The sequence below is a fragment of the Amia ocellicauda genome, chromosome 19 (assembly GCF_036373705.1).
Source record: "Amia ocellicauda isolate fAmiCal2 chromosome 19, fAmiCal2.hap1, whole genome shotgun sequence".
Taxonomy (NCBI): Eukaryota; Metazoa; Chordata; class Actinopteri; order Amiiformes; family Amiidae; genus Amia; species Amia ocellicauda.
In genome coordinates this window covers 23,975,855-23,991,936 of record NC_089868.1, presented here as the reverse complement: position 1 = coordinate 23,991,936, position 16,082 = coordinate 23,975,855, and the positions used below count along the sequence as shown (strand labels likewise).

The window sequence follows — 16,082 nt, the reverse complement described above, 5'->3', positions numbered from 1 at the left end:
CAACCTGGGAAATGGATTCTCGGCAAAATTACTGGGATCATGTGTCTCCACTGCTGTATATCGAGCCAAGAGAAAACGTAAACAAAAGACTCCCAGGAGAGGATTTCTTTACAAAACATGAACGGTACACTACCATCATTGCTGACATCCCAGGGCTTTTATGATTAGCAGGGCAATCTCTTCCCTGGTCCCCATAAGCCGTTCTTCTGAGGCAATGCCTGTGTTTTCGGTTTGTTTTAGAGAAGCTCTGCCTCATGCTTTGTGCATGCGAGAGGGATTTATAGTTTTCCCCCTGCTTGCTCAAAACAAGAAAACCAAAACCGAGAACAAAATCAAAGGATAATATCAAACTGGGCAAACGAGAAGATGATCTCATCCATTGTGTTTGTGTTTACACCACTCCTGTGGGAAGCTAAAGTCCGGTGGTGCCCCCGGTCACCCCGAGAGAACCAGCAGGGAGGTCGTTCCCGAATATCCCCAGTGAAGCCAGTAATCCTTCCTCTCGCTGCCTGCACTGCCACGATTCACAGAGATGGCACTTCACATTACTGTTGGTTTTGTTGTTGTAATTCTTATTGCCGATGCTGTACTACAATGCTGCTCGGAGGTACAATAGGAACAGGAAAATGTAATGCGCTGTTTGTATTTATAGCTACTGACATTACCCTACCTTCAACTCCAGTTGCTGATTTAAACACCAGATGTACCACTAAGGTTAAGACGTGTAACACATACGACAGGCTAACGCTGGTTTAGTGTATCATGCCTGTCCAGCAGTAATAGAGAACGTAAATAAGGGGAGAAACAAAGGCGGTCTGGTTGCATTGCATTGAGTTTGTGTTTACAGATATACAGGAATGAAACCCTGGAGGATGCTTTTCTTGTAGGCCAGGTCTTCTCCTCCATTCCACTCTCAACATTCCCTCCACAAAGATGCAACATCATGATTTTAGCTAACCGATGCACACCTCTTTGCGATACCTACCAAGCTAAGACTCTTGATATACTCCCAGAGATGAAAGACTTAAACACAATTTGTAATTCCTACACCAGTCTACTGTCTAGTGGAAGCCCAGCCGAGGGAATTCAAACCATCTGGAAGATTTGGGCTTGATGCCAGCTTTGATAGGGCACTTACAGCTACACTGCACTCCAGCCTTTTCGTTACTTCAAGAAGAAAATAAACATGTAACCATACTGTGTGTGTGTGTGCATGTATATAATTATTTCTACACATATTTAAAAATCATTTTGAACTGTCATGTCTGCTGTTATCTCTCTGGGTGGCCAAAGTGCTGTGTAAGGGCTGAGATGTGGCTGCAGGCAGAGTTTAGCTATGCAGTCGTCCCACAATGATGCATGGTATTTTGTAATTCTGCCTAAAACTGACACAGTGGTTAATGGTTAAACTAACAAAACATCTGGCGACAGAAACAGCACTTAATGGTGTGTCAGGTTTCGAGAGCTGCACACTTTCCCTACTGTAGCGTGAACTTGTAAAGTGTAAAAGCAGTCAAACAGAGGGTGACACATTACAGCATTTTGTAGTTACTATCCTCTGAGTTGAGGGAGACTTTTTGCTGGGGAAATTATCAATATAAGTATGAAGAACTTAGTATTTTATGTACAGTGTTTTAGTGAACACAAAATTGAAGGCGAAAAGCACAAGAACCATTGGCATTCTTCTGGTGCTACATATTATATATACTTTGACAGAACAATTGAAAAAGAATGAATAGCATGTAAAGTAAAACTCATAGTTAAGGTATAAGAATGAACTGAAGAATAAAGTAAATTAAAACTACAAATGTGAAACCCATTTTAAAGTGTATGTGTGTAGCCTACAAATGAAATGTAAGCCCATATCACATTACTACTAGACATGACAGAAACATCCAGCCCATCAAAGAAAGTCTCCCGGAGATTAACCTGCTGTGAATTGAGCTGTACAACGAGTCTCTTCCTTTCCACGATAATTTAGCCACATCCTGCCTTCAGGATGAATCAATACGGAATCCTGTTATCCCAGGCAAATAGACTCTCTTGGTTAATAAGGGCTAAAGGCACAGATTCTTTGATGTTTAAGACAGACTCTTAATGCACTCTGTAAATAATTGAAAAGCCCTGGTAAAGCATGACAACGCAGATCACAAACCCACTTAATATCTGGAGAAAATGCATCTCAAACCACTGCAGCTGAACGCTAAACCAGACCTGGTTCTCCACACCGTCAAGTAAAACTAATTAAAGCAAGACACCGAAAGGTTCCTCACAGAGGCGATCCAATCTTACTGCGTGAACCAAAACTTTTCTGAACAGAGAAAGTAACTGCACAGCCCCTACTAATACCAGAGGATCAAGGAGAGCACTCTAATTGAGTTCTTACCTTCAAAGTTGCATGCCCCTGTCTGCACACTGCGCAGTTGAACTGAGCCCCAGCCTACTTTACTGATAGCATTGAGAAGAAGTGAAGGGCATGTCCAAGTAGTTTAAAACATAAGCGCTGTTGTAGCTGTAGACACACCCCCCTTCCCAGCACACTTCCAACACAAGGCAGCAGCCAGGAGGTCAGAGCACACGGTGCTGAGAAACTCACCAGAACGACGGCTTAGGAAACATGTAAAGCGTGTCGATAAATGGAGAAGTGGAGGGAGTTGTTATAGTCGATAGTTTTAATTCCTTCTGAAGGTTTTCTTGCAGGCAGTCACATTCCCCACTAACGCAAGCTCTGCTGAACCCACTTCATCCAAAGTAATTGGAAACACATTCTGCGTGGGATCGCAGCGGTGAGGTTTTTGAAAGGATCGAATGTCGAACGATTCGCTCATTCTTAGTCTCACCGTTCTCCTCCTCTGACCCTGTCTAAACGTCTCTGCATTGCCACCACCACCCCTCGCCACCCCAGACCCGAGCTCGGCTTCAGTCCTCGCCTCTGCGGTGCTGGTTCTGCGTGGCTGTGGATGCATTTCCAGTTTTAATTATTTCTCTTATATAGGCACTTGGGATTCCTGCCTCAGGCCCAGCATAAAGGCTTTTATTAAGACGACAGGAGATGCTGAATCTCTCATTGAACAAGGTCACCATCAAATGCAGATAAGCCTTTTGTAACACGTAAGCAGTTCTCCATCTACCACCTAAAATATAATTATAAAAAGGAAATGTCCTTGAGAAATAACATCAATGATTTGGTTTTTATTGTACCCTTTTATCCTTTATCTATCTATATATACATACATAAATACATATATATATATATAAATGGCACATTATTCAAAGTGCATTTTCCCATTCCAATGCATACTTCCAGTGCTTACGTACTCTGAAACCTGGTCACCAACGACAAAATTATTACAGAAACTGCAGACGACACAAGGAAAGCATTGAAAGATGTCTGTTTGGAATAACAAAAAGGGATAGAAAAAGAAAAGAAGTGATGCAAGAACAAAAAGTGATGTTATTAAGAGTGAAGATGTTAAAGTGGCAATGGGCTGCACACATGGCAAGAAGAACAGATCAAAGATGGATAGAGGAAGCTAAATACATGGATAATTATAGATGAAAAAATACCTAAAAGAAGAGCACATTAAAGATTAAAAGATTAAATAAGAAATTTTGATGGCGTTCATGGTAATAAGTGGAAAGAGGAGGCCTTCATCCAGCAGTGGGTCGATCAAGGCTGCTGCTGATGTAAAAAAGGCTAAACAAATGTTTTAAAACTAGCGAGCAATTCCTACAGATACTAATATATATATATAAATATTCTGCATGGAAATCTTATAAGTGGTTTTAAATTACAGTTGCCCCTCAGAGGAGGGATTGTAGAGTTGTTGTCTGGCACTTGTGTAGCATACATTTCCTTTTAGTGTGGAGACTGAGACTGCAGTTCTGCTGACCAGGAAAACTGCAGGTAAATACTGCTGTAAAACATGCTGCTGTATGTGTCTGATTTAAAATTCATATTAATTGTATCAAAATAATTATTTGGGGTTTTGTTTGTGCTTTTTTCAATGCAGAGATTAATTCCTATACCAGAACCATAAAGCTCTAGTTTGAAGTATTCACACACGACACAGCACACTGCTGAGTCAGTGATGCATCTGTTGTTTAATATGTTTTTATGTATTTATTATTAAAAAAAATGAATCGCTGAATAACAATGCTAGGGCCCAATACAAACCATCACAAAGAAATGAATTTACACTGTTGGTGTATAATTCTGTCAATAATGCCTACACAGTAATCTCCGAGGGTACATTCATAATAATAAATCATAAATACAGCTTAATCAATAACTTCAAGAGCAGAAACCCATCCAATCAAGCTCTTGTGCAGTACTCTTAAATAAAAGCTATCAAAGGGATCAATTATTCTAAATATCCTTTGTATTTGTCCCCATCACTTTTCATTTGGGACTGCAGAAGAGGAACAAGAGCTGGCATTGCCCTTGTTAAGACTGCCTTCTGGTGGCCACAGGCAGAGCGCACACATCTCCAGTTTATTCATTTGAAAATAGTTGTATCGGTTGCCATATGGTCTGATAAGCTTGTAAAAAGCTTGTAAAGCTTGTAATTGTAATAATAGTAATTGTCGTTTTAACAACTGTGATTCATTTTAAGGGGTTATTGGAGGTCTATAAGGTTACTTTCAGGAAATATGCACGACAGAATAGAATTAAAACTGACCTCACATTAATGTCCTGCGTTTGTAGTTATATTTAGCTAGATACACACACGGGTTCTGCGTCGAAAATGAATGTTTTAATTTAATACGGTTACAGCTGATCATTCTACCCCCTACAAACATGGCTGCTTTAGAACAGCGCTACATCATACACGACAGGAGGACGTCTACTGGGTCTGTCCAATAAGTGCCTGAATAAATATAAAACAACCTATCAATAATACAAATTAAATGAACAAAGTGCAACCATTCTGATCACACAGCTCGGCACACAGACACCGTCTCGGCCAGCCTGCGCCACGTTTACACATTTTCAGCCGGCGATATTGGTTGACGACCTAAAGCGGGCAGGAGTCGGAGGGGTCCTGCAGTGGGAAAAAGCGCCAATTCTGTGGAGGCAGCTGAGAGAGAAACACGTTATTGCGTGAAAAAAACACCCAACCACCGGGTAATTCAAGGCAAAACACCGTCCCGGTCATCAACAACCATGCTGTGCGACGCTCCCCGCCCGGTGAGTGACGTGCGGCCGAGTTTCGGGCGTGTTTGTGCGGCGTGTGCGCTGTGGTCATTCAGCCTGTTTCCTGGACAGGACCCGGAGAAACGCCATCGAAGTGCGGGTTAATAAGTGTGTTTTAAATGTGAAACTGCGCTTTTGGCGGACAGTGGCGGTTTGAAATGGATAAGCGGGAGGGTAGACGGTATAAACGGCTCCCTGCAGGCGGCGCTTGCTGTGGCCTACGTGCCACATGTTGAGCTCAGCGCCGGCGTCACAGAGGAGAGAGAGAGAGAGCATGGCTGAGACTCAAACACGTGTTGTGATGATCAAAAGTTGTCTAATATGTCTTATAAAAACACGCCAGCGTCTCTCATGGCTTTATTGACACGCAGCGCGGGTGGGCGTGGCGTGCGTGTGGGCGGGGCTAAGCGCGTCATGAGTTGTTTTCGTGTCCCGCTGTGTGACATCCGTCCACAGTGGCAGGTCAAGCCCTGGTGCACGTCGCAAGGACAACAAAAAGTGTCATGTCATTGAGAGAGAGTTAGCAGTGTCTTATGACGTGTTTATTGTGTGCTACACAGTGGTCTATTAAAGATGAAACCAAAACCAATAACAAACGAGTCTTTACTTTCAATTTCTCTCTCTCTGCAGGGCTTGTGATTTTCAGTGAGAGTGACTTCCCACCGGGACGCCCGTGAGATGCCTGGCCTCGTGCAGAGCGACGGCCCCGGCAGCTGCAGTCCGCTGAAGAAGAGCCGGCTGTCCCTCAAGTTCTTCCAGAAGAAGGAAACCAAAAGGGCTCTGGATTTCTCCGAGGCGCTGGAGGAAGAAGGCAACCCGCCCGAGCTAGCCGGCCCTGACAGGTTAGAGAGCCTTACTCTAGGTTTACACATCGTGGGACTTGATTCAGAAAGAGCCTCCCGTATTTTAGTCAGATCACATGGTCTGGTTTCACTCGGCTAAGAAGTAGGAGCCTGACCTGCAGGAACCTATTAAAATGATTGATACATTCAAGGGATATTTGACTTTTAAATTATATATCATCATCATCAGCCCATATCGATCCCCTGCTGGATAAAGGCTCCCCAAGATGTCTCCACTAGCTTTGATCCACAGCTTCTCTTTTCCAAGTCATGCCCACAAAGTATATTTAATCTTTTATGTGGTCGTCTTCTAGATCTTTGTCCATGTCTTATATCTCAAACCCCCATGATTTATATATAATGTAAAAATTCAAAGGCAAGGTCATTGCCATTGTTTTGTGTCCCTCTGCAGCTGCGATCAGATCATCCCGGCCGCCCAGCCTCAGTCCCCGCTCCCCTGCGAGAGGAGAGAGTCTTTGGTGCCTTTTGTCGGTCTGAATAACTTGGGCAACACCTGCTACCTGAACAGCATCCTGCAGGTCCGTAGAGTTTCTCTCCTGTCCCTTCTCAAAGTAAAGATCTGATACTGTGTCAGGGTTCGGGTGCTTTTGAGGATTGTAGGACAACAGTAACTCATTGAGAAAAGGGGGTTTGAGGGGCTCAGGTTTGTATAAAGCTTCACTAAGGTATGACGCGATAAATATTAGTCATATTTTAAAAAACAAACGTGTATTTGTTTCTCTCTTTAGGTGCTGTACTACTGCCCGGGTTTTAAAGATGGGATTAAGGAGTTATACAATGTGATGTCAAAGAAGAAAGAAAAGCAAAAGGATGATGCTGTGAAAAATGAGGAGAAGGTATTTCTTTTAGCAAGTCGTGTTCTTTAACTGGGATGTTGATGCTGTTAAGACATGCTGTCCAAACGCCCAACAGGTTTTATAGGTCACCTTTAATTATCAATTTATTAACACCTGGAACCATTTCAGTGATCAATTAGGCAGGTGATTTGTGAAATGTAGTTATGTAGAGATTTGATATAAAGATAAAGACCAGAATTCCCTTAATGGAATAAATTAATTGCTATTCCCATGTGGTCCCAGTCTGTTGAAATGTGCGAAATTCCCCAGGACCGTGTTTGGGCACCACTGATATAAAATATACATCTTTTGGAAACTGTGGTGGGTCTTCCAGGGGACAGCCTATTCGTGTTTTTGTAATTCCTGTTCTTTGTTGTTGACGCCGCAGCCGGAGCAGCACAGTGACGAGGGGTTACCGGTGAACATTGAGCTGCTCGGTAGTTTCCACGGCCTGATCGTGACGCTGGAGCAGCTGCAGTCCAGCTACCTGCTCAATCCCGACAAGTACAGCGATGGGGAACTCGCCACGCCGCCTCGCAGGCTGCTCAACACGCTGCGGTAAAGCCTAGAGGAGGGTTACACTGCACCTTTTAGAAGTATGGACTGTCAACCACTTTAGAAAAGAAATGATGGGAGGGGTAGAGTATGAATTGAAATGTGTAACATGAGTTATTTAGGAAAAACAAACCTGCAGAAAGTAGGATCTTTCAATAAGCACATTCATGTTTTACATTTTACTACATTATTGCATAGATTTGTAATCTATTGAAAATGTGTTCCACATGGGAATTGAATGTCTTTTTATTTGACATGAACAGAACATGCATGTAACACACACCAGTCATTATACAGACCAGAAAATAATACAGTAAATAACAGGCAAATACATGTACACAGTCTTGATCCATAGTTGATCCGTTAAACAATATTAATACTGGGTAGAGTAAAGGTAACTCATTTATACTGTGTAACTTTTAATAGGTACAGCCATGTCAGTTAAGAATCTTAAAAGCAAATGTATGTTGTTTTATGTAGCCTAGATGCGCTCATTTTGAAAACATAAGACATACTTCCATTTTCGATGTGAATGCAGTGTTGCTGCTGTGAAAGTGTTGTGATTTTCTTATGTACAAATATTCAGTTTAATCCAACCGTTTATTTCGTTTTCGTCACACAGCCGTTTTATAAAACAGACACTTTTTGCGGGTGCAGTGGTTGTATTTAATCCGAAAATCTCTGCGGTTCTAGTGTTAAGGGCTCACTGAATGTAATCAGTCCAATCAATACCAAATTGAACACTAAAATCCCTGTGTGGTGTGGACCTGGTGTTTTCAGCTGTCATTGTCATGTCTTCACAGGCAGCTGAACCCCATGTATGAGGGGTATCTACAGCATGATGCTCAAGAGGTGCTGCAGTGCATCCTGGGCTACATCCAGGAGGCTTGCGAGACCATAAAGAAGGAGAACGCCAGTCCCGAGGAGCCGGTCGACCGTCCAGACGAGGCGCAGGTGAAGGAAGAGGAGAACACGGGGATGAACGCCAGCGACCGAGCCAGGGAAGAGGAGGTGAAGGACGAGAAGACATCAGAGCAGGACGTGACCCAGGATGCGCAGGTCCACGGGAAGAGGAAGAGCGACACAGAGGCAGGCAACGCCAAGAAGAAGTCCAAGCCCCTGAAAGCGCAGAAGGCCCCGGATGGCAATAAACACTTCACCCGGTCGAAGAGGAAGTCTTCCAGCGACACGGGCATCGAGAGCGCCAAGGAGGAGGGACGGGAGGAGGCCCCCAACGTCGACGAGAAGACCGACGGCGGCTCCAAAGCGCAGACGAAGAAGAAGAAGCGGCCGAAACTGAGCTGGTTGAAGCCGTCGGGCAAGCAGCCCAGCATCTTCTCCAAGTTCCGCAGCATGGGGCGGATCAGCTCCCACGCAGGGGGCCGAGGGGAGGCGAGGGAGGAGGAGGGCGTCTCGGTGAAGCAGGAGGCCGAGGAGGGGCGTGCGGCCGAGCCTGCGGGGAAGGCCGAGGAGGAGACGGAGAAGAGCGGGAGCCAAGGTGAATATGAACGTGCCTGCTTTTCAGACAGACGCGATGGCTCTCCCGTTCCTTTCTCAGCCCGTTCACGCGTCTTTTTGCCCCCCTGCCAGAGCGCAGCTGTCTGGACCTGATGGAGAGGCTGTTCCAGGGCCGGCTGGTGCTGCGGACGCGGTGCCTGGAGTGCGAGTGCTACACCGAGAGGCGGGAGGACTTCCAGGACATCAGCGTGCCGGTGCAGGAGGACGAGCCCTGCAAGGCTGAGCCCGAGTCGGAAGGTGAGGGTGTGTGTCGAGACCGAGCACAAGGTCTCGGAGATGGGAACGGGGTCCGTGCTGGTGTTATCGGTTCCAGAGCACATCGCATGAAATGCATGATTTACTTGCATTGTTTTATGTTTTAAACTCTCTCTTCTGATCTTCCCCCCAGTTTCTCCGGATCCTAAAATGGAACTGAAGACCCTGAAGTGGGCGATCTCTCAGTTCGCCTCGGTGGAGAGGATTTTCGGGGAAGATAAATACTTCTGCGAAACCTGCCATCACTACACCGAAGCCGAACGCAGCCTGTTATTCGACAAGACGCCCGAGGTGGTGACGATACACCTGAAGTGCTTCGCTGCGAACAGTACTGAGTGAGTATTCAAAACACCTCTGTGACATTCTCTCTTCCTGATGCTTGTACATGGGAGGAGTCACACGTCATCTATATTATATTTATGAATTAAAACTATTGGTATCGGAACTGTTAACAACATAGTGTCCAATCGAGAGGATCCCATTCGCCCCATCGGTCTTGTTTGGTGTCCATTAATAACTGAGTGTTCAAGGATCCTATCCAGTCTGTTTTTGAATGTTCCCAAATTGTCTCTTCAGCCACATCGCTGGGGAGTTTGTTCAGATTGTGACGCCTCTCTGTGTGAAGAAGTGTCTCCTGTTTTCTGTCTTGAATGCCTTGAAGCCCAATTTCCATTTGTGTCCCCGGGTGCGTGTGTCCCTGCTGATCTGGTCGATGCCTTTCATGATTTTGAAGACTTGAGTCAAGTCCCCATGTAGTCTTGTTGTAGGACTCTGCAGTGAGATTGTAACTGTGTGTGTCCCTGTAGGTTTGACCCGTACGCCGGGCTCTCCAAGGTCAACACCCCCCTGCAGACGCCCCTCAGGCTGTCGTTGGAGGAGTGGTGCTCCCGGCCCTCGAAGGAGCACTATGAGCTGTTCGCCGTCGTGATGCACAGCGGTGTCACCATCACCAGTGGACACTACACCACCTACATCCGCATGATGGACCTCTGCAACGTGGAGCTGCGGCAGCAGAGGCATGCGGAGGATGGCGTCCAGCCCGAGCCGCTGAACGAGGAGGAGGCCAGGGCCTGCGACCCCCAGGACTACGACGATGGTGAGGTTTCGTTCAACGTGAGCGGCAAGGTGCCCGGCGCCGCGGTGGGCAAAGCCACCGGCAAGAAGTCCTCGGACGGGGTGGGACTGCTGGGGGGCCAGCGCAGCAAGGCCAGTTTCGACCTGGGGGGCGGCAAGACGGCGAATCCCGAGAAGCCCGTCGGCTGCGCCACGGAGAACGGGAAGACGGAACGAGGACCTGGACACGAGGACACCCCGAAGGGCGAGAGGCAGCGCCCTGAGGCCCCCAGCGCCGACCGTGGCACGGACGGCCCCCCCGACCCTGCGCTGCGGGACCTGCTGGACTACGAGGGCAAGTGGATGCTCTTCGATGACTCGGAGGTGAAGCTGGTGGAAGAGAAGGAATTCCTGAGCTCCTGCTCGCCAGAGACCTGCAGCACGTCCACGCCCTACCTGCTCTTCTACAAGAAGGTCATCTAAGCGATCATCATGTACATATTGATAGGGTGACTATGACTGCCATTGTCAGTGTCTCACGTCCGTAAAGCACAACCCAGAGGAAATGAAATGGATGTTTTTCACAATCCAGCGACTTTTAATCTCCTGTAAGAATCTCTTGAGGACCACAGATGCAGGTTCGAGGTTTGGTTCCCGTGTCTTGTTCACTTTTACAGCACCTTGGCACGTAGTGTGCGCCGTTTAAACTCTTGTGTTTGGTTCGTCCTGCTCATGCGAAGGAAGGAGAGGAGATGTTGCGATGCACTGGACGTTGTTTTCAGTTTTAGTTTGATTGTTCCACATTCATTCTTGTGATGGCTGTGTTAAATGATGAACTACAGTTATAATAAAATGCTCTATTTTAACAGTCCTGCTCTTTAGTGGTAACTGCCCGTGACATAGTATAAATACTACAGTTGTAGATCTCACAAAAGGGCTTCATAAAGTAATATATATTTTAAATGTATCCAGAAACTGCAATAACCAGAAGCCTACCAGCATTATAGCTTACACAGGATACAAATCAGCCAGTTTTTTTTTTTTTTACTAGACATTATATACTTCCATCATTGTACAGCAGCTTTGCCATGAATTGTAAACTGGTTTTACATCCACAGTAGTATCCACACTTCTAGTAAGTCCTCACTATTGATACGTAACAGATGTGTACAGATGTTTTCTACTCGTTTATCTTGTTTGTATAGTTGACTGTTTCTCCTGCTGGTTTTATTAAACACCAATGTGTATATGTTGACATCTTTTCTTCTTTCTATAAGCTTAATAATACATGAGTGCAGTAATGCCCATATCAGGTAAATACAATACAGATACCAGTGATTATAGACATTAAAATATTTATTTAGTAAAATATGTAAAGTAAACAAAACTACATAAAACTGTTCCTTAGACATGTGTAAAACATCTTCCTAATTGAACAAATGCCATAACTGAAAGTAATAAACCATTCCATCTTGATAAATAGTGGTACATTATTATTTTTTGCTTGTTTCTTGATTAAATAGTAAACTGCAAGTTGTACACTGTCTAGTGAAATGCATTGGGACAACATAATTAAAAAAAAAAACTAAAATGTGCACGTTTCAAGATATTATCCAAGTGGAACACAGACCGTAATAAGACCACTTTAAAATCCAATCATGATTGTGTAACAGAGCAGCTGTAAACAACGGGGACTGGAAAGACGTACCAAGCTCGTAACACTTCTGCGTACTACTCACGGACATGAATACTGGAGAGCCCTGTCTATTTACAACTGAATAAATAAGGTGTGTCGTTGCGCTCGCGTCAGATCTCCAGCTTGCGAAGGCTCAGTCTGCTGAAGGAATCTCTGCAACAGATAAGGGGTGAGAGGAGTGGTTGGATTCAGAGCTTTTCCTGTTGTAAAACAGTCATAGAAACAGCCCGACAAATGACAGTCGCTTCAAAACAGCAGGAGAGGATCAAGACAAGGTCACACTCATGCAACGAGACAATTAGGCAGCGGAGGGTCGACCCGGCTTGCTATTTCGACTACCTTAAGACGTCCGTTTGCTGCGTGCGGTGCAAAGACAAAGAGTTAAACTGATGGACGTGTCAGGATCTGTCACAACACTTTGCTCGAGGATCTTACAGGGGACAAGGGTTATTGAGACATTAAAACGTGCAAAACAGCTGTATTGCTAAATGATTAATCGTTAAACCCTGATTGATTGATCTCTTCCTTCCCAGCATTAAACCACTTGTCTTTCAGGTCTGCACTGAGATCTCATCTTTACTTCCCCCCTCTTCCTTTTTACAATCAGCTTCTTAATCTGCTGATTCAATTAAGCTCAATTAACCAATTAAGCCTGTTCTGTTTTGTGTCCTATCATGCCCACCTGTGAGAGTTGACTTGTAACACAGGCTTATACAGCTGAGGGATTTTCCGGTTGATCAGCGGCTGCAGGGACTCCTTGAGCCGGTGGTAGTTCCTCTCCAGCTCCCTCTGGTACTCCTTCTGGTCCGGCCCAATCAGGCTCTTGTTTTTGCGAAGGGCGTCTTCACACCTGGGCAGGTACAGCAGGAGAACCACAACAGTCAGCAATTCTCATTTTGTGGGTCTGTGACTGTCCTATTTGTACCGGCCGCCCCAGACTGCTTTCACGGGTGGAAAAGATATACGTTTCGATGGTAATCTTAGCTGTATAAGTAATATTCGTTACTATATTAAATAATACTAAAACATTTGTATTTTGATGAGTATGACTGAACGATCACTGCAATTTTGAGCTGATAATCGTCAGAAACGCACACACAGGCCCGAAGTAAAAGTCACTCCACCTCTTCGTGAAATCCTTGAAGCACAGGCGCAGTTTGTTGTGGTGTCTGTACAGCTTGGGGTCATTGGGGATTTCGGACAGGAATACTTGAGCCACTTCCAGAGGACCCTGCGTAGAGGCAGTGGGAACAGAAAAAGACTTTCAGCAAAGGATTCGCACTCCACTACACGACTAGCCCTGTCCGCTGTGAACATCAGTGATCTGTAATCTGGTGTCACAGAGTCTCTGGCACCCGGTGGGGGTCACCTGGTTGACGGTGGTTCCCACAGAGCCCTGCAGGACCATCTGCAACATCTTGGGGTCGGACGGCTCCTGGTGGGTCGCGAAGGCCAGCTCCTGGGTTTTCTTCTGCATGTCCTCGATCGCCACCTCAATGGGCATCGAGATGATCTGTGGGCAAAACGACCGCTTTTTACAACTGGTTGTTTTTAGTTGCAGTACGTGGTTCACTATTCCAACCCATCAAGGATGAGTGTGTGTGGTGCGGCGGGACTCGCCTCCTCCTTGTGCACCACGTTGATGCGCGTCTTGATGTAGGGGAAGGCGTGCGAGGTGGTGAGGATGCTCTTGCGCTTGAACTGCTCGTGCAGCTCCCCGTGGGCCCGGCCGTCCAGCGTGAAGGGGGTGCAGTACACGAAGCGCCGCAGGTTGTAGTTCTTGTCAAAGTACGTGATGCGGTCCTTCATCTCGTACGTGTCGAAGTAGGGCTCCACGTATGTGATCTGGATGAAGGCCTGAAGACCACGAGGGGGAGAAAGCATGTGGCGTCACAGTTCTCTTCTCAAGGTTTCATACTTTTCATCCGTCATTTTTTATTTTGCGGTCTATTTCCCGTCTCTGTAACAGTCTGCCCTGCTAGGACGACTTGAGCCAAACAGACATATCAATTAGACACCAAATAAAAACTTAAACTAACTCAGATAATAATCCAACTCTCCATACCTTGCTTGGATCTAATTTGCACTTGTCCACCGGATTGGAGTCTTTTATGACTTCGACCTGGTCTTCTCCGAATCGCTCCCCGTAGAATCCCTTCAGGAATTCAAAAACACAAGCTCAGCGGACAGGAGGAGAGGGACTCGAGCGAGAGAACGAGACGTTTCACTGCGGCTTTCGTTTACCTCCAGTCGGTGGGAGATTTCCGCGAGTTTGGTTATGGCCGGTTCCTTGTACACAAACTCCTGTTCGTCCAAGTCTCCGAACTTAGACCCGTAAAAGCCGACACGGAAATAGGTCCCGAACATCCTCTTACCGTTCTGTAAGGCAAAAACCGCAGCCATCAGGTTACCGGAAATAATATGCACTTTCAACACACACAGCTCGAGAGCAGAGGGCCAGGCCTTTCTAATGTTTTGATGATCATCTCAATCAGAAAGAGAGAATGACACAGGTCAGTGTGTAAACTGAGAGACACGGAAAACGTCGAAATAAAAGACGGTACGTATCGAAACAGAACAGATACATGATAACCACACAGATCATACAGACACAGACTAGGACTTCTGACTAACACTGTAACTCTACCTGCAGGTTATATGACCTGATTAACAATGTATGTAACGACAAAGACAAAGGTGTCTTAAATAACACTGACGTTACACAATTTTGCTTCAAGGACCATCCCAATGTGTCAATCTATACAGTTATATTTTGTCTTTTACTAAAATAAAGTGATAAATAAATACATGAAAACCACCAAAGCAAAGTTTATTCTTTAACTACATTGTCTAACATGAATATATTGTATTTGTTTAAGGGATGCACATTTTACCCTTCAATCACTGGAAAAGCCTCCCAGCTGCAGTTCAATTCAAAACTAAGATACAATGCGCAGCACACTGAAGGACATAAACAAATATATCTTAAAATAAAATGTTTCAGACGACAACCACTCTCTCATGTATTCCAATTGCGTCTTGTTTGCCAAATTAACAGTTCTTGAAAAATCATCCATTCTGATTTGTGAATTTTATAGTCTAATTGAATATGATTTCTATAATTAATTAATTTAATTAGGGGTATGATTTGCACTGTATAATGTGTGTCACCTAGAGACAAAGCCGAGTGATTGTAAAAGTCTGGACTGTGTTAGATAAGGAAAGGTTTCCTCAGTTCCTCAGAGTTACTGGCGTTATGAAAGATTTTCTATTAGCAGCATTTCTGTCTGTAGCCACTGTCCCCTAACTTTCCACAGCAACAACTTCATATTATTCATTATGACAGAAAGTGTGCGTTAAAAACACCTGCTGACTAGTCCCACCATCAGCAAAGCAGCTATTAAACTAGTAACTTTAGCATTCGTATTGTTCCCATAATGCAAGCTTTAAACTGCACACAAAATAAATAGTCACACAATAATCGTACACAACTCTTCAGTACTAATAGGTTACAGTTTTCTGAATATTTGCTTTCTGCAAGTACGGGGGTCCGGGAAAGACCAGGGTGTGTCTACACTGGGCCGAGGCCCCTTCAGCAAGGAAAGGGACAAGTAAGGAGCGAAGCACGGGAAGAGAGAGGAGACCCCCGAAAGCAGGGGAACGCAAGAGAGGAAGAAGAGCTGAGAGAGAGAGAGAGAGAGAGGAGATGATACGGGGAAGGACTCGTGTCTTCCAGAGGAGAAGACCGCGGTCAAAGGAAAGCGACAATAAAGCGATAAAGTCTCGCTCGACCGACCCCGGAGAGGCGGCGGGAGATCAGTCCTCGGGTCTAAAGGGTAACATGATTGAGCCTTGGCAGGAAGGAAGTGAGAGTGGAGACAGACGACAGGGCTGCGTGGCTGTCGGCAGAGTCAATAGACCTGCTGTACAGGAGGTGTGAGGTGAGGGTTGTGCACGTGTACAGAAGTCTGAGGGCTGAGCCAAATCACTGGGCCCGGTGTGTGTATACGACTGCGTATCTGATTTGTTTTCTTTTTATTCGTTTGTGGACAATTTCATCCACTTACTGCCCTGGCCTGAGCAATCGGACTTCCTGCTTTAGCTCAGCC

At 45.4% G+C, this 16,082-nt stretch overlaps 3 protein-coding genes across 16 annotated transcripts in view; 1 reads left to right on the top strand and 2 right to left on the bottom strand.

Moving 5' to 3' along the window:
* The window catches only part of kank4 (KN motif and ankyrin repeat domains 4), a 31,008-nt gene extending 28,543 nt beyond the window's left edge, over nt 1-2,465 (bottom strand). For all 5 annotated transcript variants that reach the window (XM_066692029.1, XM_066692033.1, XM_066692034.1 and 2 more), the window contains exon 1: nt 2,387-2,465. The gene's annotated coding sequence lies outside the window, so the exon portion shown is untranslated. The remainder of the gene's footprint in view (nt 1-2,386) is intronic.
* Nucleotides 2,466-5,028: 2,563 nt separating this feature from the next.
* Nucleotides 5,029-11,524, top strand: usp1 (ubiquitin specific peptidase 1). The gene is made up of 9 exons (XM_066691824.1): nt 5,029-5,191; nt 5,828-6,039; nt 6,452-6,578; nt 6,789-6,896; nt 7,285-7,454; nt 8,255-8,949; nt 9,042-9,206; nt 9,358-9,559; nt 10,031-11,524. The coding sequence occupies exons 2-9, from the start codon at nt 5,876-5,878 to the stop codon at nt 10,758-10,760; spliced, it is 2,361 nt and encodes a 786-aa protein (XP_066547921.1). The 5' UTR covers nt 5,029-5,191; nt 5,828-5,875; the 3' UTR covers nt 10,761-11,524.
* A 91-nt stretch (nt 11,525-11,615) lies between these two features.
* dock7 (dedicator of cytokinesis 7) overlaps nt 11,616-16,082 on the bottom strand; it is a 44,176-nt gene continuing 39,709 nt past the window's right edge. For 7 of the 10 annotated variants that reach the window (XM_066691814.1, XM_066691815.1, XM_066691818.1 and 4 more), the window contains 7 exons: nt 14,218-14,352; nt 14,039-14,128; nt 13,594-13,830; nt 13,343-13,486; nt 13,098-13,204; nt 12,656-12,823; nt 11,616-12,126 (listed from right to left, as the gene is read on the bottom strand). In XM_066691814.1, coding sequence (XP_066547911.1) covers nt 12,084-12,126; nt 12,656-12,823; nt 13,098-13,204; nt 13,343-13,486; nt 13,594-13,830; nt 14,039-14,128; nt 14,218-14,352 — 924 coding nt within the window. In that variant the 3' untranslated portion in view covers nt 11,616-12,083. The remainder of the gene's footprint in view (nt 12,127-12,655; nt 12,824-13,097; nt 13,205-13,342; nt 13,487-13,593; nt 13,831-14,038; nt 14,129-14,217; nt 14,353-16,082) is intronic. The other 3 variants (XM_066691816.1, XM_066691817.1, XM_066691822.1) reach the window with 1 other exon arrangement.

Excerpts from the sequence above, each read along its gene's own strand:
- usp1 (XM_066691824.1), top strand. The coding sequence starts at position 5,876 with ATGCCTGGCCTCGTGCAGAGCGACGGCCCCGGCAGCTGCAGTCCGCTG. Across the intron at positions 9,207-9,357 it reads GGCTGAGCCCGAGTCGGAAG|TTTCTCCGGATCCTAAAATG; the intron begins GTGAGGGTGTGT and ends TCTTCCCCCCAG. Across the intron at positions 9,560-10,030 it reads TTCGCTGCGAACAGTACTGA|GTTTGACCCGTACGCCGGGC; the intron begins GTGAGTATTCAA and ends GTGTCCCTGTAG.